The sequence below is a fragment of the Papio anubis genome, chromosome 6, assembly GCF_008728515.1.
Source record: "Papio anubis isolate 15944 chromosome 6, Panubis1.0, whole genome shotgun sequence".
NCBI classification, from domain to species: domain Eukaryota; kingdom Metazoa; phylum Chordata; class Mammalia; order Primates; family Cercopithecidae; genus Papio; species Papio anubis.
The window spans coordinates 102,847,295-102,871,548 of NC_044981.1; the positions used below are offsets into that span (position 1 = coordinate 102,847,295).

The following is a 24,254-nucleotide window of genomic DNA, read 5'->3' on the forward strand; positions in this document are numbered from 1 at the left end:
TGCCCAGGCTGGTCTCAAACTCCTGGGCCCAAGCAGTCCACATGCCTTGGCCCCACAAAGTGCTGGGATTACAAGCATGAGCCACCACACCCAGCTGTATAAAAATGTTTAGGAGGATCTGCTGATTAATCAGAATGTGGGAGGTGAGAGAGAGGGAAGAGGCAGGAAAGATGCTGGGTTTCTGCCATCAGGTAACTGGGTAGATAACAGGGCCAGGAACTGAGGTGGGAAACACAGTGAAGGGGACTGGAAATGAAGAGGGATGTGTATGCAGCTGTGGACTTGACTTACTAAGATGTCTGGGAGGCAGTTGGACATAGTAGCTCACGAAAGATAATTTTGTTGATTTGGGAATTGTCATATTATGGATGGTAACTGGAGTCACAAGAACACATAGTGCAGCTCAAGAGGGATATGTAAAGAGAAGAGAGTGCGCTGAAGGATTTCTTGTTAGTGTTGCTCTCTACTTTTCCCATAGCAGGACTATTTTGGCATGCTGTGTCTCATTACATTCCAGAATAGGGATTGGCATGGGGCCCCTTCAGAGAGTCCCTCAACCAATCTTTGCTCTAAGGAATCTAAATAAATATTTAAAGGTGGGAAGACTGAAGAGTGAAGTAAATTATTTTGTTGAAATGTTCTAGTAGGTTCATCTTGGTTCTTTTAACACATTTAGTTGAATGCAGTTCTGCATACCCTTCAGCCTACTAAACTTGACTTTCTGGATGTGACTGCAGTTCAGGGCACTGAGGGAAGAAAAGGGGCTGAGGAGGAGAACAAGCAGTGCTGTCTGTGAGTGCTTAGTCCCTCCCAGGTGTCCCCTTGACACCCAGTCTCTAGCCTGTCAATTTGCCTCCCCTAGGAGGTGGCCCCACGTGGCCTGCTGCTTGGCAGGACTGGCTGGAGCACCAAGGAGGGACTTGGCTTGCTCTTCTGTCACGATGGGCTGCTTGTGCTCCCCTCCAGTGGAAATGCTAACACCCTCCCTTCTACAGTCACCAACACATCTGGCTCCTATGACCTGTCATGGTGATGGAGCCCTGGGAGCAGGACAGGCTTGTCCTTGACCATTTTCTCCTGCACGTTGGCATTTTACACTAGGGGCAGCCATGGGAAGCTCCTTGAGGCCTTGTTAGTGTCCATGCATGTCTTGTTAGTCAGTGTATTTCCAGTCCCTCATACAGTGCCTGGCATGAAATTGAGTAAAGAAATGAATCCTCTGTCTACCTCTGGGGAGATTTGTCAACCACTGGGGGACCCATTAAGTGTAATTATTGGGACAGTCAGATCTCAGAAGGGGAAATGAGCCCCTCAGTTAAAAAGCAGATGACAGAAATGCTTTTCTTGTTCTGAAGCCCTGTATAAAGCAGCTTGACCTTTTAGTCTTCATATGCTGCCACCACTTTTGTATCTCTTTGAAGATGGTGCCCCTCTAGGCAGGGCAAGGCCTCAGAATTGGTTTTCTATGAGTGGTGGGTTTACTGGAGCACACTTTTTGATCGGACTCCCTTGTCCCTCGTCACAACGTTCATTTGTGAACTAGATGCTGAGTAGACTTCAGCCATGTAGGAGAGAGAAGTTTAGCGGACAGCAAATCCATGATTGCAGCATCATTGTCCCAGGACATCTTAAATTGCTCAGAGGTTCAGATTGAGGGCCCAGGGATGGGGATACGATTTTACCTGAGCATCCTGTCTACGGCAGCCACCCAGTGAACATGAGCTATTCGGTCTGTATTACTCTCTCTTTGCCTTGTTATTGATTTCTCCCATTTTCTCTGTAGGGCTTTATAGGAAAAGGATTGCCTTCTCTGTATTTGATGCGAGTAACAGACACCTTGGGACTTTGTGGACCATGGGTGTCTTTAATCAATCTGAACGTGCATATTGAGGACTAGTAGGTGTTGATCAGCGTGCCCAGCACTGGCCACATGGCTGCAGGCCTTGTCTTTCTGCCCAGTGCAGGCAAAGGAGGCTCCTGGCAACTGAGGATATAATTGTGGGCAAAAGACAAGAAACCTTCCTGATAATTAATGACCCACATGGAAATGCTCATGCCTCAGTGCTGATGTAGGGCAGTGGAGCAGCACGTTCCAGGAAGCTTCCTCAGATGTCCAGTCTTGGGAATTCTCTGTGAAAAGACATGTCCACTGTTGAATTTGTGAAATATGGCACACCCTGTCTCCTTTTCAAAGATTCTTAATTGTACATTGGTGGAACCAGAATGTCCTGCTGTAAAAAGCCTGTTGTTTAACTTTGTGTAGCCTGCTGTTTTCCATTCATATTTAATCATGGAAGTCTTTTTTAAAAATCACATCCATGTAAGTACCCTGTGGGCTTAGTGTTCTGTGGAATGTGCTTTGGTAAGTGTTGCATACAGGACTCTGGGTTTTCCTTACTCTAAAGCTCTACCTTTTTCCTTTCCTATTCCAGTTTGTTAGGGTGAGTACATAGGAAAGACAGACTCCACAGTGAACACTGAGAAGCAGAGGCGAGGTTATCAAAAAAACTTACAAGAAGAAGCTGCTTCACTGGCAAGTCAGTGAAATTATGGGGAAATACTCAAATTAATGTCAGGGAGCTGGAGGCATATGTACTTAGTAGTGTCCTGTTAAATAATCCAAGTTCAGCATGGTATTCAAGAGATAATTACAATTTTATGACTTCATGAGTCTCTCCTTTTGCTCTCCTTCTTTATTGGAGTACGGGAGAATAAATGAGGAAGGGACATTGACTGTAAAGCAACTTCATTTTGTTTGAATTTGACTCTGGAGTCAACTTCCCCAAGAATGCTGTGAACTTTTCCCTGGTCTGCTTTGACTAGAAACATGGGAAGATGAATACTATGAAATTTCGGTTACTTCTGGGTTGGCAACATTTCTACATTTTGATAATTGATTTCATCTCATTCTTAAATCTGTCCTCTTCATTTCTGCTGTCACCCTATAGGTTCAGGACTTCATCCCTTTTCCTCTGCAGCCATTTATTCATTTGTCCATTTATTCCTTCATGTAGCATGAGTGCTGCTCTGTGTAAGGCACTGAACACACAAGACAGAAAGAGACATGGACCTGTTCTCACTTTGCTTACTGAAGTCTAGATGTGGAACTGGATTCTAGTCTCTCCAAATTCTGATCCATCCTGTTACTCCTGTTGGAATAACATTTCTTAACACATCTCTGATCCTGTCATGTTCTTTTTTTGAGATGGAGTTTGGCTCTTGTTGCCTGGGCTGGAGTGCAATGGCACCATCTTGGCTCACTGCAACCTCCACCTCCCAGGTTCAAGTGATTCTCCTGCCTCAGCCTCCCAAGTAGCTGGGATTACAGGCAACTGCCACCATGTCTGGCTAATTTTTTTTTTTGTATTTTTAGTAGAGACAGGGTTTTTACCCGCATTAGCCAGGCTGTTCTTGACTCCACAGCCTCAAGTAATCCACCCACTTCGTCCTCTCAAACAAAGTGCTGGGATTAAGGTGTGAGCCACCGTGCCCAGTCTGTCATGTTCTGTTGAGAAACATTTGGGAGCTTCCTGTTACCTGTGGAATAAAGACGAGCTGCTTCCCTCCCGCTATGGCAAAATGACATCCATGAACTCCTTGTTCAGGCCCTATCAGCTCCTGTCTAATCTACTTTTCCCTTCACACAAGCTTGGTCAACTGGATGACTGCAGGATTCTTGCCCACTTCAAGCCTGTCTGCCACTCTCTGGCTCCTGTAGTTCCTCCGTCCTTTCTCTCCTCTGTAACTCTCCTGCCTTCCAAATCCTTCAAGATCCAACCCAAATGCTATGCTCTCTGGAGTGGCTCTCACAACTGTCCGAAACTCTCTCTTACTGCATTCTGCCTGTCATAAGATGAGCCACACACTTCAGGTCCTATCCAGCCCACATGTAAACACGTAATTCTTTCTGGAATCACATCCTTTATATCTATATCTATGTCTATGTCTATCTTCATAATATGAATGTAAATAATTTAAAATTGGATAGAATGTTCCATTAGAAAATTGAAAATTAATTTTAAAGTCTGTCATTTTTCTGTAATTTTGTATAATACATGCTCATTCCTTTTACTTATTGAAATGAATTTTTAATTTATGCATAGACTATTTAGATTTTACTTTGGGGCTAAATACTACTATGTTTAGAGAGGAGTGGACTATTTAAATTCTTGAAATAACTTCAAATCTGTTTTCAAAAGAAAATTAGGAATAATTTTAGATACTACAAAGACTTATGTAGTATTATGGACCTTTGTCATTTAATTGCATTATCCGTTTAAGGAGAACTAAATTCAATAAAATTTTATTATTTCAGACACCACTCTTTGGGAATTCTTGATAGTTCAATTACCAAAGTGGCAGACATTTTTAGTTGTTGCTCTGATACTTTTTAAATGAGCAAACTTCTCAGGCACTTAGGAAGATCCACCCATGTGTGGATAGTTAATGTAATAATTACAAAGAATTCCCATCTATTAATTACAGAATATCTGGCAGTGCAGTGATATATTTGGCAACATCTTGTCAACTATTAATTCAAGTTAAGTACTTTTTTAAAAGAATAGCTGTAAGTGAGGCTTTTATTAATTCTAATGGCTTTACTCTTAAATAATCTAAGTTAGTGAGATTTAACCAATTACTGGGTTCTTTGTATTCAAGGATAGTGGTTCTACAGATGTCATCCACAGGAGGGGATGTGATTGAAGAGACTGGTGCCTGGTCACTGGGCCTCTCCAGATTGCATACAGGTGACACCTACCCTTTTCTTGTGGTTCTAATTGCGACTCCTTCTAAGGAAGGCTCATTTACATATAGAATGTGCATATTTAATCTTATTTGATCCTCACTGAAGCTGTAGTTAGGGTGGGCATTACCAGTCCTTGATCGACTTACTCTTGTCACACACAACTAGAAGGGGCAATATTAGTACTTTCAGCAAAGTCCTCTGTCTTCATCTCTGTGCATCACCACACTGTCTTTCAAATAGTAGCAACTTAGGTTTGCAAATCAATGTACATCTACTACCTCATTTGCTTATAAAAAGTCACCCCCTTGAGATTGTCCTAAGTGGATCCGTGTGTTGCTTTTCTTTTCTCGCAATCCTTAGCTATATGCCATTGTCTACTGTGTTTCATATTCATACTTAAAAGGCACTCTGAACATATTTGACATATTCTACAGTGTCATCACCCTGTCCACACCACCTTCCTTTGGCTGCCCTCAGGTTGCTCTAGCTCTTTGCAAGGCTAGAGATTAGCTAAGTAATATGTCCCAACTCTCCCATCTTTGCCTCTCTACCTTTCTGATTGGAACCCTATCCTCAGCCCTTCTTCCCATTCCTTGTAAAAACATATTCTTCTGAAAGAATCATTCATTTCAAAACATAAATCATTATTTACAAGTATATATTGAGCCTCCTTGCTTTCAGGGAATTTGTGTTTTAATGGCTCATAAGAAACATTTAGCCAAAGAAATGACCTTCTAGTGGTAGAATTTAATCTTAGTGAGCAGCTGAAGGATAATTTTTTGAAGCTAGGATATTCTTATTGGCACCCTTGAAATTACAGAGGTAGGGGGTCTCCCATTTCAACACATGGAAAGCCGGTCGTATCCATGTCCTGCTGGGATCCCTGCTCTTTACAAAAGAAAAGGCTGGCAAGAGTATTGCTTGCCTGTGGGTATAGTAACTGCTTCTTGAGATCCACATATTATTGGGCCTGTCTTATCATTTAATGTTTAAGTAGCACTTGCTGGTGCAAGTTATACAGAGCGTTTGCAGCAATTCCATGTCTCATAGTCATAAAGAAGTAAAGGCTGGCGCTGTGGGCCTTTAACTTGTTTTTTAAAAATCAATAAACAAATATTGATTAACACTTCAGCTGTCTCCTCCAAGACATTTTGACCTTTTTGATTTCATTTTCTTTGTGTATTGTTGTGTTAACTGAGCAATGTGCTGTGTAAGTTGCAAAATCTGTGACAGCTTTTAGTCCTTTTTGTGGAGAGAGGTCTATGAGGATGGTTTATAGTCTTACTGCTTAGAAAAGCCGTGGTCTCTAAGGTGTACTGGTCAAGAGCTTGGGCTCTGGAATCAGGTGGCCTGGTCCTCAGTAAGACTCTGATATGTACTCATCGTGTGATTAGGAGCAAATTACTTAACATATAAACTCACTTTCCCCATTTGCACAATGGAGATTAATGTTAATACCTGCCTGGTTGGTGGTGGTTGTGAAAAAGATTAAATAACGTTGAAATGAGCCATGCACTGTGTGGGCACCTACTAAGTACTGCTAACAATCATTATGTTCTTTGTGGTTTAGTGGTCCCAGTTTTCTCTGGGTCTCCTTGTATGTTCACTCCTAGAACACAGGGAATTGTACAGAAGCTCCTGGTGGGCTCTGTAGAAACTTTAACTTAGATTGCCTTAAAGTCTTTGGAATTGAATTATTTCAAAGAGGAATTTCTTTCTTCACAGAAGCTATAGAGAAAGCAAACTTTAGTTTCTTGTCTGCTTTCCAGACCTTTACTTTATTCTGTTCTTAAATATAGCTGCTGCAACAAGTAGCTTGACACAGTGCAGCCCGGCCATGGGCCATTTCATGTCATTTCATGGCATGGGGAACACACAGGAGTCTCCTCAGACTGCCTTGTAACTTGTCTCAGATATAATCCAGGTCTTTCATTGATTATCTGGATGTGTGCATTCTAGGAACTGTTGGAGGAGATAGATGTCCCAGCAAATACTTTTGGAATTTCCCCTCAGTCTTGGACTCCCATGAAAGTTACAAAGGGGTGGTAAATCTACAGTTTAATTGCCTGGAGTCCATTAATACCCTACTGATTTTCTTTGGGTGCTGGTCAGGTAAGTTAGTATACATGTTTATAGCCAATTTAAATGCCCCAAGAAGATCGCTGACCAATGGCCATCCTTATTTTTTAAAGTCACCAGATAAGGCAATTTCTCAAACAACTTCAGCAGGGCATTCCAGAAATGCTTGATCTCATACTTCTTTGTACTGTGATAGATAAATACAATTTTGATTTTATCTTGGAGTAGTTAATTTGAATTTCTGGGATGTAAAGTAGAAAAATGTTCTACAGCTCTTTAAACATTAGATTGGAAAGAAAATGCCTTAAACATTCTGTTTAATTAAATTCTAAAGAGGTGGTACAAATTTTTCATGATTAATTGAAATATGCATATTTTGACTGATACGTATTTATATGATATTATTGTATGAAAATTTTATTATGTTATACAAAGCGTTCTCTGTGGGAATGTGATTTAATGCTGTAAACATTTTACATTTGTCAGTGCATTGTTTATTATAAAAATGCACAGGCTAATGGCTGTAAGATAATGTAATGTAAAAATCTGTTACGTGAATCTTCTCTCAGGTAATCTCAAGTCTCTAATGGCACAGACCGTTAGCCAAAATGTAAGATAGGTAATTAGGTTTTCCCTAGCTTGAAGAAATATTTTTTTAAATAGAAAAAAATTTAAAGCAGATCAAGTTAGAAAAGTTAAAGTGCTGAAACCTTCTATTTTGCCATTGTAAAGCCTGCATTTCATTTCCATGTTTCAGGTAGAAAGAGATGCAGATGTTGAAGTGGACTGATCCCTTTGGCTTTAACCACTTAAGAAGTGTTCACTTTTCTAGGGGTGCAGTCATAAGATAGGGACACCATCTCATGTCTGGTGACAGAATTTTGAACTATAGTTTGACTGACAATATTAATTTAGATAATCACAGTTCTTTATTAGTTTTTAAAATGTATTACTGATATAAATGACTTTTATTAATCTAGAATGCCTGAAATATCGGAAAATGTTTTTTAAATTTTTTGAATAACCCAATTATCAGACTGTTCTTTGGATCATTAGCTGCTGATAACAGTTTAATACTAGAAAAGGAGAAATCTGATGGGCTTTTTCCAAAGCATATACCTTTATGAAATAGAGTTGCGTGAAAAACTGCTGGGAACGTCGACTTATTTAACAAGGCAGATGCTAACCATCATTCTATAAGTCTTTCCAGCTGCCAGATATAAAAGTGCACAATTTATATGGTCTCATCTCATATTGTTGCTTTGTAGTAAGAATGATTTGTAAGAAATAATCTGTTTTAAAATTCTACCTTTTTGTTCGTTTATTTGTTAGGTCCATTGTAAGAAAGTATTCTTGCCTCCCTTTAAAAAATGACAAGTGGGTCTGTCTGGTGATGATGGATTGAAGCTTGAGAAAGACCCTGGAGCTGCCCTTTGGCCTCAAGCATCATTCCTCCAGGCCAGGCCCAAGCTGCAGGCTAAGCGCCTGGCCTTGTGAATAGCTTTGCACTCTATTCTTTCTTATGTCAGTGTTGGTCCATTATAGCTGAAGATCTAGGACTTAAACAATTTTATGCTTTGTTTCCCAAATCAGATTATTTAAAGGAAGAAATAATGAGGGGGATCTAATGCATGTTCTAAAATGGCTCCTTGGGAAGTGGGGTCTCCTCTTTAAACTGTGAGCCAGGTGATTTCCCGCATAAATTTTTTTCCTTACAGATTTCACCAGAATCAAGCTTACTGCCAGTGGATCATTTATGAGAATTCTGCTGTATCTTCTTTTTCAGGAATTTAAGATTTTAAAGCATCTTATCAATTGGGAAAAATAGAAACTATTAGTTGCTATCTAGTTTAGCAAAGACAGGTGATTATTTTAAAATATATGCTCTTTCTAATCTAAGAAAACTCCTCTACACACTAAGGTAAATTATAAAGCTTTGCTAATTTTTCATACCATGTAAAATGTTCATATGTAGAGAGATGCCATATTAGAGATCATGTAAAATATAAATAAAAGCTTACTTTTATTTATTTTTAAATTTTTTTTGTTAAGGATATTCCTGAAATATCAAAAAGCTTGCTTTGAACAGAGCAAATTATTAAATACAGTAATTGTTTGACATTTGAATTTGTATTATGCCATTTAAAGAAAGTTATCAAAAATGTTTGACATCAAAGGTCATTTTTTATACTATCTCATTTGATAACAATAGATCACAATATGTAATTTGTGAAATACAAAAAGGTCATTAGAATGGCAATATTTATTCCATTGAGGTAAATAAAACGCTGCACATAGTTCTGAGTGCTGATGCTCAGGGGGAAAAAAAGCCATATCACTGCACTACAAATTAGTTTGCTTCTAATTTTGCAGGCTGATGACCACACTGCCTCAAACCAAATCTTTTCCCTGGAAATGAAATGATTGCATGACAGACTCTATGAACCCTGAATATGTCAACACTCGTGGACCAGGCCTTGCTTAGCAATTAGTCTTTGGGGGATTTTATCCAGAAATCAGACAACACTATACTAGTGCTTGTTGGGGATTTTGTGATTACCATTCATGTCTGGAGCATGAGTGTGGGATAATAGTAATAATAAAAATTCCATAAAGGAAGAAGAGATGTGGCAGTCAGTCTCTCTCTCTCTCTCTCACACACACACACACACACACACGAAGCATGAGTGTGGGATAATAATAATAATAATTCCATAAAGGAAGAAGAGATGTGGCAGTCAGTCTCACACACACACACACACACACACACACGCACACACACACTCACTGTCAATTGGGAGGACAGAGAAAACTCAAGATGTAGCAAAAGCTGTTAAGAGGCAACAAGGAAATATTACTTAGGTGTCTACTTAAAGTCCTTTTATTCACCCCTACCCACCCCTCAGAGAGGCCAGTTTTTCCCAGACCTGAATATCACCATCATAATTTTTGTCGTAACTTCTGACTACCCGCACTATGATTTACTGAATATATTTTACTAATTGGCTCACTTTAAAATCCTTTCTTTGTTTTAAGCAGTAGTATTTGTGATATCATGGGCTCATTATGCTAGTTAAATTTGTTTTCTTCTCATACAAAGGAAAAGAAATACAATTTAAATAGTGGAAATGTTTGCAAACCGCCTAAATTCATTCTGAACAACCCCATGACATGACATGAGGGGCTGGGAGGACCACCAATCTGGCTGAGAATGATCTGACATTTCCATTACCATCCCTCCATCCAGGGCCCATGAACCACATCACATGGAGGAGAATTTCAATCAGGCCTGCATCTCCCTTAGGACACCAGCGCCGGAAGGCTGCATTGTCAGAGTCTGTTCAGCGAGCCAGGCTTGTCCCTTTCCATTGCCAGAATCTGGCCGCGCACATCTTTCCTTTTTTGACTAAGAGCATTGCCTGGGAATTATTACATTGCAAGAGTAAACAATAGCACATATCGTTTAACAGTAATAGGGAACATGCCATGGTTGAGCCTGGCGCCTGGTCAAGGTTCACATAAGGGTGTTCCATTTGTAAGTTAGCACCCTACAAATTGTCCCACCCAGTGCAGATCCTGCAGGCTTTCACAGGACCTTTGAAGAAACAGGTTATTTTACAAGCTTCATTAGTACTGGGGCTGGTTTAACTAGGCAGATGAAGCCTTTTTTTTTTTTTTTTTTTTTTTTTTTAACCAGGCTAGGAAGCCCTAGGAGCCCTTGTGGCTCTGCCGTCATGCTCTGGTTTTTAAGTAAATGTCTTTTGGAAACTTAGGAGCCAAAAAAAGAGAAAGAGAGAGAGAAAGAAAAAGCACTTCTCCTCCAAGGTCCAGAAACTAAAATCAGGCCTGGGTAGCTCTGTCAGGTTCAGGGTGTGTCTAAATTTGAAGGGATGTTTGCTTCTGATATGAACATTTTTCTTATACTTTTATTATAGAAGATGATGTGTCAAATGTACAAATAATGTGTGCCTGGTGCCAGAAAGTGGGAATCAAGCGCTATTCCCTGAGTATGGGAAGTGAGGTGAAAAGCTTCTGCAGCGAGAAGTGCTTTGCGGCCTGCCGACGAGCCTACTTCAAGAGAAATAAGGTAAGAGCACCGGAGAGAGAGGCAGCCCCCCACAGGCCTCACCAGCCCACACGCGCATGTGCCACGTAGCTTCTAGCGGAAAACACTGCGCACCTTTTACTCTTATATTTTTATTCTTTCTGTTTTGTTGATTCCCCTTTTGTGTCATGCTTAACCTTTTGGAATAAGGAATCCCCTTCTAATGTGTTTCTCTTGGCTTAGTGTTTGTGTTCTGAGAGGGTGAATGAATCTGATGAGGACACTGTGATCACAGCTGGTATCCTCATGGCCAGTGTCTTTCCAGCAGGAGAGTGCAGACTGCGCTCTGAGTCCATGACAGATAAGTGGTAGATATTCCTTATAAAAGCCAAGTAATTAGCCACAAAAGCATGGCCAGAAAGTTTTAGCCCACTTAGTTTAATTCTTGTACCCAGTGGAAATATTGCTATTGCTCTTTTCAAAATCTGGCCCACGAGTTCTTGTCAAGAAAAATGTTAAGTCTCTCTTGACATCTTATGTTAAAACTGATTGATATTGAGAAAAAATGAAATCATGAATACATGAAACAACATTGCTCACATAGCCAAGCATTTGCGAGAAACATGGTGGGTAAACACAGGAACAGCCATCATTAGAATTTTTTTTTGTTTTATTTTAAAGACATCCCAGGTCTGAAAATGTCCTTTTTGAATAGTGTTAGCCACCATGGATGGGAAATGGAATGCATGATATTTTTACGATCACACACACATGCACACAACTATTTTCTGAATCCTTAAAGAACTGCTGTAGCCTTTGCCACCAACTACTGAGGTAACTTGCTAGTCCTCAATTATTTTCCATTGATATGTAAAGCTTCCTTAATTCATAAAATCTTTACTAAAATTGTCCACATTTTGTTGTTTCCATTTCTATAATACAAGATCCAAATCTGTTCTTTCTTGAAGCAAACAATTATTATTTTTCTAAAAGTGTGATATTTGCAATCCCGAAATGCTAATTATGGGCTCACTGCATTGCAAGAAGCACTGTTGCAGCAAATTATCTCCTGCAAATTTGGGTCACATTCATTCTGCCAAAAAACATAATGCCGAAAGAATTAGGCTGCAGAATTCAGCGGGGTGGAATTTTAGTAGCAGTCTCTAAGAGTTAGGCTCATAATCTTCACTGGAACAGAGAGGCAAGTAAGGAAATTGTTTGGAATTCTTCTGGGACTGTCAGCAGTCAAGTTCACTTTCCCCTGGGAGGAGCCAGTGAATCTGGGGAGGAGGGTGGGAAGAAAATGGGAGACACGTTTTGTTTTAATATAGGGGGATTAAAATGATCTCCGAGACCCTGGGGCTCCCGTTTTGAATGCTGAGCACTGGAGTAACAACCCCAGGAGTGGGCCCAGTGCTTTCTTCTTCAAAGCCCTACTTACCACAACAAAATACTTTGCATTCCATCGCAGAAGATGGCTATAGAACAGGGCTTTTTGTCTTTCTATAATTCTGAAGGTTATGAGTCTGAATCTTGATGGGCTGCCTGTAGGGACTAAAATCAAGCAAGATGGATTTGTCACAATCCTGGTGATACATGTTATATTTTGCAAACTGTATTTTATAGTGAGCCTTTGAAGAAAGGCACCTGATTCCATTTGGAAAAACACTCCAGAATACCATATCTATATCTATATTGTTTACATCATTATAAAGTTTAAGGTCAAACTGAATTTAAGCTTTCATAGTGTACATTTTTGGAAAATGGATAACTGGGAGCCAGAATAGGAGTTAGCATTTGGAATACTTACAGCAGGTAAAGTCAGCAGTGGGAGGAAGCCCATCACATTTCACTTTCTACCAGGAGTTACTGGGGTATGTCTTTGAACATCTTGCTAAACCTGGAAGTTGCAGTGGTTTGGTGTTTAACCAGTGACTTTGCCAGCTGATCTCAGTTGTCTATTAGTGTACAAACAATTCCTGCCTTCTCTGTAGTCTTCATCCTTCCTTATATGTCCCAAAGCTCTGACATGCTATGCCTTCTTGTGTGTTTTTTTTTCCCCAAATAGAGAAATAAACTAGTCATATCACTTGCTGGCTTTTTTTTTTTTTTAATTTTAAAGAGTGTTATCTCTGTTACAATATTATATTGTATTACAATAAACATGTACAGCTGCTGCATTTCTGTTAACTGATAGGATTTTGTGGTCATTTTATTTAGGGCTTGGGTTTCCTAATGGATTGTATTAGATACCAGTCTCCATCCTGCCATTTCTAAGAACTGCTTGTAATAAGCCCCTGGGTGTTCCGTACTGAAGACAATAGCAAATAGCTACTTCTCTTCTTGTATCATTTAACAAAGTCCTTAGTCCTTGTTAATTAATTATGGACTTTCTTAATCTTAGAAAAAGGGCAAAATTCTTCCCATTCCTACATAACAGATTTTTTTTCTGGCTAAATTCTACCTTTTTTAAGTATTGAGAAGTGGATAGGAAACAGAGTGAATAATGTGTGTGTGCAGAACAGAATTTTGCCTTAGGTATAGTGTAGACTTAAAAAAAACATAAAATTAACTGTGCTGTAAATTATGCTTTATAATGACAGCCCGCTTCTTGCTGGATAGCATGCTGGGATCTAAAAATGGTCTCCAAGTTGAACCCAAATTGCATGCATAACTTTACAAAGAAAAATCCTAGTAGAAAAGGTAGCTAATTAGGAGCAGTATTCAGCTGACCTCTGTTTTGTGTCTGAGCAACACCTGCATTTGTGAATGTAAATTGGACAGCTGTGCTTGTGGTCTCTGTGCGTTTCTCTTCACACAGGCTTGGGTGTAGAGTCAGGAATTGATTTGCTGCTAAAAACAAGGACAAAAATAACCCAACTCTCAAAATGATGGCCCACTGAAAATGGGCTCTTTAAATTTCATTTGCCTGTCAATTCTTCATTTCTCTTTGGGTTTTTCTGTCTGTTTAATGGGGTGGGTTGAAAGTGTCACATACATCTCTCACAGATTGTCAGTATGCAATAAGGTGGGATGGATTGAAGCCAGGTTAACCTATATAGTATATAGGTTATATTTTTAACTGAATTTAAATTTTTATTTGAAGAGTTGTCTGGATTGCTACAAATATTAGGCTTTCTTCAAAATACTTCTGCTCAACACTGCCAGGAGAGGACCATGAATCACAGCTGTATTCACTTAAGGACTCTAACTACTAGTTTACACATTTCAGAATGTTGGCTTAAGAAATGGATAGTGTTAATTCATAATATATTTTGTAGGATCCTTATCCCCGAAGGCTTATTTGCTGGCTTAAAATTTTTGAAACAGTAGGTAAGAAAAATACTTGTGTAGTCTGTGGGCAATGTATGACAATGGGATGTAAATCTCATTATTTCATGTGTTAGAGACTTTTCAGGGAACTAATAGCTCACTCTTTTCCCAGCCTGTTTTTGGACCTGAGAGCATTTCTGTCCTTATGATTCACCTAGGAACTGGAAAGTTGCAGAGACTCCTTAGTGATTTTGCACTCTTGTAGAAACATTTAGTTCAACTTGCTAACACCAGTTTTACTTTACATAGTAATACGCACTTAAAAATTCTCTTCCCTAAGGGAGTAATGTCTTGTAACCATTATCCCTCTAAAAAGGAGTAACAAACAAGACCGCAAATATTAGTCACTTCCAAATGGCCTGTGTTTGATCTCTTTCCTTTTACATGGGAAATATCTTATTGTCCAAACTAATATCCAAAAATCAGGAAGGAAATCAAAAGTCAAGACAAACGGCCACTGCAGGCAATGTAAAGGATGATTGTTTACTTTTCTTGTTCAGATCTCAAGTTTTTAGTGTTCTTTGTGGATTAGGAATGTTGATAATTTACAAGTAAACACAAATTCCTAAGAGCACCAAAGTTTTGCTTCCTTGTTCTAGTTTTTCTCATAATTTGAAAAGCCGGGTGCCATGGCTCATGCCTGTAATCCCAGCACTTTGGGAAGTGGAGGTAGGAGGATTGTTTGAGCCCAGGAGTTTAAGACCAGCCTAGGCAATAGAGCGAGACCCTGTCTACAAAACATGCAAAAATTAGCTGGGTGTGATGGTGCTCACCTGTAGTCCCAGTTACTCAGGAGGCTGAGATGGGAGGATTGCTTAGCCCAGGAGGCTGGGGCTGCAGTGAGCCATGACTGGGCCATTGTACTCCTGCCTGGCCAACAAAGCAAGACTCTATCTCAAAAAAAAGAAAAAAAAAGATTGAAATACTTCTTCAATAGCATAATATTGTTGTTCCCCAGCAGTCCATAATGGGAAGAAACCAATGTGGCTCAGAGATGAGGACAAGGATGCATAAAAAAGAAAAAGATGATATAGACAGAAACAACATTTGCAAATGATGCCATTAAGATTTCCTAACAATCATTATAATAATAACATAAATATTCAAGGAGGAGAATATTGTATTATTAGCACTTCTTTTACTTTCAAACTATATTCTTGGTTTTACAGTGATCTCTTCTTAGAAGAGATTTCTTTTGGAAGAACCCATCTCTAATTAGCATGTATCATCATGTTATTTGGAGTCTATTTTATTTAGACATAGTCTATTTGTCTTTTTATTAAAGTTGAATATATCCTGGGAAAGATTTCTCAGTTTCAGACTTAATTATACAACCAAGTAGTGCAGAAGAAATGTGTAACAATTGCCATGTTAATCTAGTGATTAACCTGTCTACTCTTTTTCCTTTAAATACCTGCAAGATTTAATTTGCAAAATGGCTATCATTCTTGAAGGCTTGGAGAAGGACATTAAGAAATAACTTGCAATTAATGTCCCCTGACCACCTGAAGCTCAGGCCACAGACTTGCTTTTGCCAGTTGCTTGCAAATATCCTTGGTCCACAAGTAAATGCACCCGGGGAGCCCCAGGGTTCTTCCTGTGGATTCCCCTTGGTTTTGACAGCCACCAGTGAGCCTCCTGGATCTGTCCAGCTGCACCCTGGCCTGCAGGATGATTGTTTGGTTTTGCAGTGTCCCTTAGTACTGTGCTATAAGCCTATCCACTGCCTCATGTGTATAGTGGCTTCTCCTCCCAGGGATTTAGTCTGCAGGCCAGTGGCTGAGCTCCCTTTCGGTCATAGCAAACAGAGGTGTTCTCAGAAAGCTCTGGGGAAAGAACAACAAACCCAAGTGTTTGTTATTCTCTTGTATTTTGAAATACAGAATGGAATATTGGTGAGCTGCTGCAAATGGGAGGCTGGAGAAAGCAATCACAGAGGAGGGGTAAACGTCAGTCCTTGGAAACACATTTGGCAGTAGGGTTAGAGCAGGAAAGTTCTGGCTAGTGAGGTAAAGTGTAGGTCCATATAAAGTTTGACACACAGGCTCTTGAGGAGAGCCAGAAAGTGTTCCAAGGCAGAGGTTCTGCAGACAGAGTGGGACACAGTACTCTAGAAAGCCATCAGAAGCTTCGGGAGAGGCATGTGACCTCATGTTCACCAAAACACTTGAAAACCACTTGAGAAACTCTGGTCTAAGGGATACCTGGAACACAGCATGGGACAAGTGGGTTTGTACTGAAAGGAACAGCAACCACTTCTAGTTTTCAATGAGCCACATGTTGGGAGACTGTGAAGGAAACAGCAATAATTCTAACCCATTAGCCAGAATGGACATGTGTTTCTGAATAACATTAGATATTTTAGATTAAATGTGAAGAGCTGATCAAAACTCTAAATAGCTTCAAGCCCCAGTCTGTGTTCAACATTTTTCAGTGAACGGAAGGAAGAGAGAGAATTTTTCATAAATCAGAATCTGGTCACCTGGGGATCAATACACAGGGCTATTGACGTATATGTCGGAATGTTAATTTTCAGACATAGTACATCTCTGGCCATCCTTCTGGTGACGGCTAATGCTATTCACTTAAATCAAGTTTTTTCTCATCTGAACTGCTGGTAATTATCCAATCCATCTAAAAGGCACGCTCCCTTTTAACATTAACCACAGTGTCAGATTGCATCAGCCACATTGTGTTCTGGTGACTGCTTCTGCAGAGTGATGAATGTGCGTGTTTGGAGTTCATAGTCCGACTGTCTGTTTGGGCAGTGGGCAGTTCAGTGAAACAAATGATCAGGAAAGGATCTATTTATTTGGGACGAGCGTTCTCCTTATCGATCCAGTCACATTTCCCGCTCTCTCACCTTGCCACTAACAGTGTTCAGCTTTATCTGAACAATGAACATTTAAAGAATTATCTTAATAGATCATTTTGATGTGATTCTCTGATCATAAGCTGCATTCAGCACAGAGTTCCTCTTTGTGCCTGACTTAAAAAGGAAGGTGTTGTGAGACCTTATTAATAAAAACCAGAGGAGGGAGAAGGTTCTGAGAATGCTTGGTGAACTGTCCTGAGAAACCAAGAGATAATGATTATTCATTTTCCTGGAATAGTAGTAATACTCTGTTGATTCAGTGCTTTGTTAAAAATGTTAAGTATCTGAATAAGTGCATGCATAAAAGGGCAGGTGACTTGCCTTGAGATATTTTAAGGTAGTAGATTGAGTCCTGAATTTTTCTCATACACTTTTGCAATGTCTGGTCACAATGCCTAGTATACTCGAGAGGCCCCATGGGGGACCCAAGCTATAGATATGCCTGTGGTTATTTTAATTTCTCCTCCATTTCAATATCTCTGGATAGCTTTTGTACACATAAGCAGAAGTGTGAACTGGCCAAGCCATGTGTAATTCTTTGTTCCTTGGGCTCTTTGCTCTTTGTTTATATTATCACAGATTAGAATGAAATAAAGAAAATCTTGCTACAAATAGGCACTTAATTTCTGTCCTAGCAGTTGAGACTGAGAATGGGAAATTCCCTATGTTACAATCCACTCTTAGGGTGGCTGTGCACACAGTGGAATCTAATGTCTACTGACAGACTGCCTTTGGAGGTTACAAACATCAGTCTATTGCATTCTCTGTAAACACAGGCTGTGGGCCAGAGCTGGACTCTACTACAAGCTCTGTGAGGCAGATCAATGGTTTAATGAATCCATAAAGATGCTTGAACTCTGCTGCAATTTACTGAGCACTCTAGTTAAATGAAACTCCTGTAGTCTTTAACAAAGATAGCGATAATCGATGGTGGGGGATGGAAGTCCATGTCCAGCAGTCACAACCTCCCAGAATTTGTGTTGTCTCATTGCTAACAGAGGGTTAGTCACATTCAGGCTCTGAGGCTCACTGTGTCTATGTTGATATTTGCTCAATGTTTGAGAGCTGAATTTGGCCCAGAGATGACATAATCTTAGTAATGTTGCTTCTGCAAGGACTATTTTTAAACTATGAAATATTATTTAAAATAAATTTCTTTAAAGTGACAAGATTAAGCTCAAGAATTATATTTGTTCTAACAGGTAGTGTCTTTGTAAGTCATCCCCATGATGAAAAGTAAATAGTGGAATAAAATCCATTCCTGATTAAGTCCTCAAAATGTCAAATTGCATAGTGTTGGAGAGCCCTGATTAATTTTTCCATGGTAAAATATTCCTCATTAGTTTGCTATGGTTGAGGGTTAACCACTCCTATTATAAATTCAGACATTAATGTATTTTCTGCTTAATTCATCTTCGAATAGAGGAAAATATAGTTAGTAGATATGAATTTTTTACTTCCAAATGTGCTTTGGAAACATTATACTGATTTATGAGAGAGCTTTGGAGGCATATATTCTAATTCCTTCATAAATATGTTGAAATGTATTTAAAAGTATTTAACCACCTTTGATTGTAGAAAAACAAGTGCCTTGACTTTGAAATGATTATTTTTCCACAGAAATAGTAGAAGTTATGACATAATTCAAAGATTTTGCATCTGATTTTTGTCACAGAAACTTAAACTTTCTTAATGTTTAACTTTCTTGATTAGCTAATTAGCATTAATTAATCCCACTCCAATAACTATATTTTGGAGGTTCCATGGGTAATAGGAATTTTGAGATATTATGACTGCTAATTTTCACTGGCCTTTTGCCAAACATTCCATGATAAAGCGGTGATTTTTATATGGATCTCATAAATGATATGTTATCTTGTAATCTGTTTTGATAGAATGATTTCATACTATTTAAAATATGGTGAGCATTTTTATGACCGCACATCTAAATCTTTGATATAAGGAGAATCTTTGAAGGACGTGACACTTTCTGTGATAATCTGTAGGATTGTATGTTTCATAAGTGGAGCAATATAAATTGATATCAAAGAAAAAGGGGAGTTTGCCCAATAGGAAATAAGTACCTCCCTACAGCTTTTTGTTTGTTTTTAGCCACACTTAAAAGAAATCTTGTTATTTAATCATCCATTAATTCTTTAAAAAATAAAATAAAAAGATATATTGAGCCCGTGTACGACACTAAGCGTGTTTTAGTCTTGGTGGATAGACTTTTGAACAAGAGAAAAAGTCCCTGTCTTAAAGGGACTTACACTCTAGGGGGGGAGATAGATGATATATACAGGCTTAAAAATATCTTTGTAATATAATTTCAGGTAGGAAAAAGTGCTATGAAAAAAAAGCAGACTGAGGGAGAGGCTCGTGAGGGGCTGCTGTTTTATGTCTGAGGACCACAGGAGTTATTTTTGAGGAGGTGACGTGTGCTGGGGACAGAAGGAAGTGACGGAGCTAGCTGTGTGTGAGGAGCTGGCAGCAGAGTGTCCTGTGGAGAAGGGGGAGTAAGTGAGAAACAGAGGTCCTAAGGCAGGAACAGTCTTGGCATTTTTGAATAGCAGCAAGAAGTACAGATGTCTGGAGCGGAATGATCAAGGTGGTGAGAAGCCAAATGACGTAGGCTGGAGAGGCAGTAGTTTGGAGTTCATTCTAAGTGTGATGGCAGCTATTGGAAGCTGTTGAGCAGGATGGGAGATATAATCTGATTTTTGTTGTTGATTGGGCCTCTGTGAAGGAAGTAACACGTTTAGGATCCCGTATGCAAGGGGGATTTGGAGAGTAAGAAAGGCAACAGCATTCGCATCAAAGTTGGGTGTGTCTGGCAATAGAAAACTAAAAATATCTTGTTCACTGAATTATTCATTAGTAGTTATGAAACATTTCCCAGTAGCAAAAGTGTGTTGAACCAATTTAGTTTTGTGTGTGTGTGTTTTGTTTTTTTGTGTGTTTTGTGTTTTTTTGGGGGGTAAGGTGTGGGAGGAAAGGCATCAGGGAGGGATACTGTTCGGTAAGTGTTCTGACACAGCAATTTTCTTTCTATAGGGCAGGTGGGGCTTGTCCCCAATCTGGTAGAGAGGTTAGGGCCTCAGAAGGCAAACTCCATGCAGAATCTAACTCTTGCTCTGGGAGACCTACAGCATCCACGGGCCTTCTCAAGCCCTAGCCTTAGAGGTAGCATTATGGTAAAGAGATGGTAGTCTTGAAGGGACCATCTTTGGCTAAAGGGATTATTTTGAAGTCTGTTTTATTCTGAGAGTGGGTATAGTTTGGTGATTACTTGTAGGGTGTGTCAGGATTTTTAATACAAGTAACAGAAGACCTCAACAATAAAAGACATCATTTGGAGTTATAAAGTCCTAAGCTAGTATGTACTTTGGGGCAGGTTGATTCAGCAGCACAGTGGTCTTATCACGGTCCCATTTCTTTCCATCTCTGTGTTCTTCCATATAGAGTGTTGGCCACATTCCATGGCAAGCTCCCCAGTGGTTATGGGACAGCTGCTAGCAGCAATCAGGGCTACACACTTTCTTGTTGACATGCTCTGGAATGAGTGTCTCTGTCCTAGCATTCCAAAAAAGAGTCTTGAAATTCATACTCGTTGTCTATGCTTAAATTACATGCTCATACCTGAACTGGGGGCGCTATGACGAGAGAGAGCAATGGAATGTCTAGCATGAGCCCATCAGGGCTTCCCTCTGAAATTCAGGTTGAGCTCATTTTCCTCTGAAGCCCATGGGCAGCATGGGGAGGGGTAGCTACCAGAATGAAAGTCAGGAAACTGTTAGGGAGGGGACCAGAGTGATGGCTGATGGGAGATGCCAGCAAATGCCCACAAGAGAGAAAGAGAGATGATTTCCTGAGGTTATTTCATGAAGTTGAATTCTTTACACAATGGATGTGTCACACCTGTCTACTCTTGACATGTGGGAGAAATAATCCAAAGTGGATTGAAAGATAAAAATGTGGTTAGCATTCATCATAGGGTCCTTAGATGAACCACCTCTTCTACCCAGCACCAGCTGTTTTGAGAAACCTGATTATTAGAACACTGGCTCTAGTATCAGGACTGAGGTGATCACTGTTTCCACTCTTTTTGGACTTTAGAACATGAGATTGCACAGAACTAAAACAAAGGGATTGTGGCTAGCTGTTATCCCCATTTATGAAGAGGAACAGTGGTGCCATTACAGCAGCAGATAGCCCAGAATATAGTTTCCTCAGTGTAAGTGGCCTAGGAGAGGCTGGTCAAGGGCTGTATTGGATGTGGGGAGCTAGATGCTTTCAAGTAGAAGTCTGATGGGATGAGGCTGCTGTTACCCATCAAGAGTGAGCTGGTCCAGCTCAGAGTCACTGCCACCATGGCTAGTCAGTCGCAGGGGATTCAGCAGCCGCTGCTGGCCGAGAAGCGGGCAGCCGAGAAGGTGTCTGAGGCCCGTGAAAGAAAGAACCGGAGGCTGAAGCAGGCCAAAGAAGCAGCTCAGGCTGAAATTGAACAGTACCGCCTGCAGAGGGAGAAAGAATTCAAGGCCAAGGAAGCTGCGGCACTGGGATCCCATGGCAGTTGCCGCACTGAAGTGGAGGAGGAGACCCAGGAGAAGATGACCATCCTCCAGACCTACTTCCAGCAGAACAGGGATGAAGTCTTGGATAACCTCTTGGCTTTTGTCTGTGACATTCGGCCAGAAAGCCATGAAAACTACCGCATAAATGGATAAAAGAAGAGAGAACACCTGTTCTGTGGAGTGGCATTTTAGATGCCCTCATGAATATGAAGCTTTAGCACAGCTCTAGTTATATTCTTATGAAATGGCATTAAATTATTTCCATATATTATATAGTAGGTCCTTCCACTTTTTGGACAGTAGCAAATCTAACTTTTTTGTACAGACTTAGAAATTATCCAAAGATTTCATCTTTTTACCTCATATTTCTTAGGAATTTAATGGGTATATGTTATCTTTTTTTCCTATGCCTTTTGGCTCAAGCAACATGCATATCACTGTTGACTTTTTCTTTCTTAGATATAGTTAAAAAAAAACAACAACCACATAACCATTCTTTGAAGAAAGGAAGGGATTAAATATTTTTTTTTTCCCTAACACTTTCTTGAAGGTCAGGGGCTTTATCTATGAAAAAGTAGTAACTAGTTCTTTGTAACCTGTGTGAAGCAGCAGCCAGCCTTAACGTAGTCCATTCTTGCTAATGGTTAGAACAGTGAATACTAGTGGAATTATTTGGGCTACATTTAGTTTCTCTTAATCAAAATTACTAGATGATAGAATTTAAGAACTTGTTACATGTTATTACTTGGTGTATCAGTAATCATTTAAAAGTAAAGACTCTGTCATGCAAAAAAAAAAAAAAAAAAAGGAAAAAAAGAGTTAGCTGGTCCACACATTGAAGCTACTTTCTTTGTGGCTGAAAACTGTGTCTGCTAAACAGAAGGAAAAGAGAAGTATTCAGAAGAATTGTGATACAGTCTGAGGCTAAATGCTTCAAGTTCAGGTGGCCAAAGGAGTAGAAGTATTGAAGATTGCAGCTTTCACCATTATTATTTATTTATTTATTCATTCAACAAATATTTGTTGAACAGTAACTATGGGAGTTGCAGTGGCCAACAAAACCTGGTCCTTGCCCTCATGAATCTTATAGTCCATTGAGGGACAGAAGTTTATTTAAATAATAACACAAATGTGAAATTGTCACTGTGGCAAGTGCCTTGATAGTATTGGGCACAGTCCCATGAGAACCTTTTTCAGGGTGAGTTGACTTGTCAGAAGATCTTGAGGCTTCCCTGAGTAAGTGGGACTAGCACTGAAATCTGAAGGATAAAGAGGTGTTAAGTAAGGAAAGAGAGAAGGAAGAGCTTTTTGGGCTGAGGGCACCGCAGTGTGATTTCTAATTTTGGCATTGATTTGCTCTTTCTTTGCTAATTTCATGTTCTTTATAGAGGAATGGTCCTTTACCCACAAACAAGAAAACAAATTGAGCAAACAGATATTCCCTGGAATGATAACCCCATTCATCCATTTGTTTGCAAATTCATTCCTTCCTTCCTTCCTTCCTTCCTTCCTTCCTTCCTTCCTTCCTTCCTTCCTTCCTTCCTTCCTCCCTCCCTCCCTCCCTCCCTCCCTCCCTCCCTCCCTCTTTCTCTCTTTCTCTCTCTCTCTTTCTCTCTTTCTTTCTTTCTTTCTTTCTTTCTCTTTCTTTTTCTTTCTTTCTTTCTACCAATCCTTGGGGATTCATTGCTTGCCTGCTGGCCTCTGCCTGCTCTGACTTTTTGATCAGCTTCATGGACTATAGAGTTAGCACATTAATACTAAATCACTTCAGAGAGTATACAGCTTGTAACTCTTGAAGATAGAAGCATTTTATAAATACATCATAATACTGTAATAATTACAGTGATAACTATAAGAGCTTAAGTGTTTTTAACTATCAAATGTACTAGAAAAGCAACAATGACAATAGAAAAAAGATTGTGCAAAAATGCACTGATTTGAGAGAGGAGAATAGTGTAATTACTGTCTGATGAATGTGGTTGAAAGATAAATGAGATAACTCACTTTTTGCTGGAAAGAGCCACAGAAAGGGCAGATACCCTCATCCCCACTAGGTGAAGAGATGTAGTTTTGTTATATATAGAGAACTACATAATTACATTAACATTAATGCAAGGGCAGACAGAAAGTTTGGGTAATGATGAATTCCAGGACAGAGAACTGCTGATTGACACTCAGGTCCCTACGCAAGACAATTGTGATAAAATGGAAACAGAACACCATGTTTGCTGGCATAGCAACAGAGGGTGATTTTTGTGGTGCAGTGGTGTGGCGGGAAGGAAGGGATTCTCCTCCCTTTCTTTATATTCTTTGTTTCAGTCTCGCGTCTAATTTTAGTACCTAAAATCATGATGACAACTCTATAGAAATGTAGTGACAAATAAATAGGCAGGTGAGTAATTCAGATTTTATCTTCCTGGGTCTTACCTGGGTGATGTGGACATGGATATTCCTAATGAGAGGAATCTGAATCTCTCTTCAGGATGCCAAATGGGAGAGATGACCCTTTTAAGGCTACCCACACTTTTTCCTGCCTCAGGTGACTGTGAACCCGGGACTTCGAGTTCAGCTGGAGTCAGCAGCCCCTCTCCAGTTCTAGTA

At 39.7% G+C, this 24,254-nt stretch overlaps 1 protein-coding gene, 1 long non-coding RNA gene and 1 pseudogene across 18 annotated transcripts in view; 2 read left to right on the plus strand and 1 right to left on the minus strand.

Moving 5' to 3' along the window:
* Positions 1–24,254, plus strand: part of LOC101015920 (sine oculis-binding protein homolog) — a 172,294-nt gene that overhangs the window by 31,445 nt on the left and 116,595 nt on the right. For 12 of the 16 annotated variants that reach the window (XR_646291.2, XR_646290.2, XM_003897976.3 and 9 more), the window contains one exon: positions 10,762–10,913. Coding sequence is in view for 13 of the 16 variants with exons in the window: in XM_003897976.3 (XP_003898025.1) it covers positions 10,762–10,913 (152 nt within the window). In the remaining 3 variants the exon portion in view is untranslated. Of the gene's footprint in view, positions 1–2,084; positions 2,538–3,429; positions 8,748–10,761; positions 10,914–23,279; positions 24,046–24,254 lie in introns of those variants that run through there. The other 4 variants (XM_021937660.2, XM_021937658.2, XM_021937659.2 and 1 more) reach the window with 4 other exon arrangements.
* LOC116275458 lies at positions 1,989–23,741 on the minus strand. The gene is made up of 3 exons (XR_004184576.1): positions 23,658–23,741; positions 12,313–12,425; positions 1,989–2,130 (listed from the first exon to the last, which is right to left on the minus strand). It is a non-coding gene; the product is annotated as an uncharacterized LOC116275458 (long non-coding RNA).
* LOC103883904 lies at positions 15,041–22,460 on the plus strand (annotated as a pseudogene). Its single transcript, XR_004184572.1, has one exon. The product of XR_004184572.1 is annotated as a V-type proton ATPase subunit G 1 pseudogene (transcript).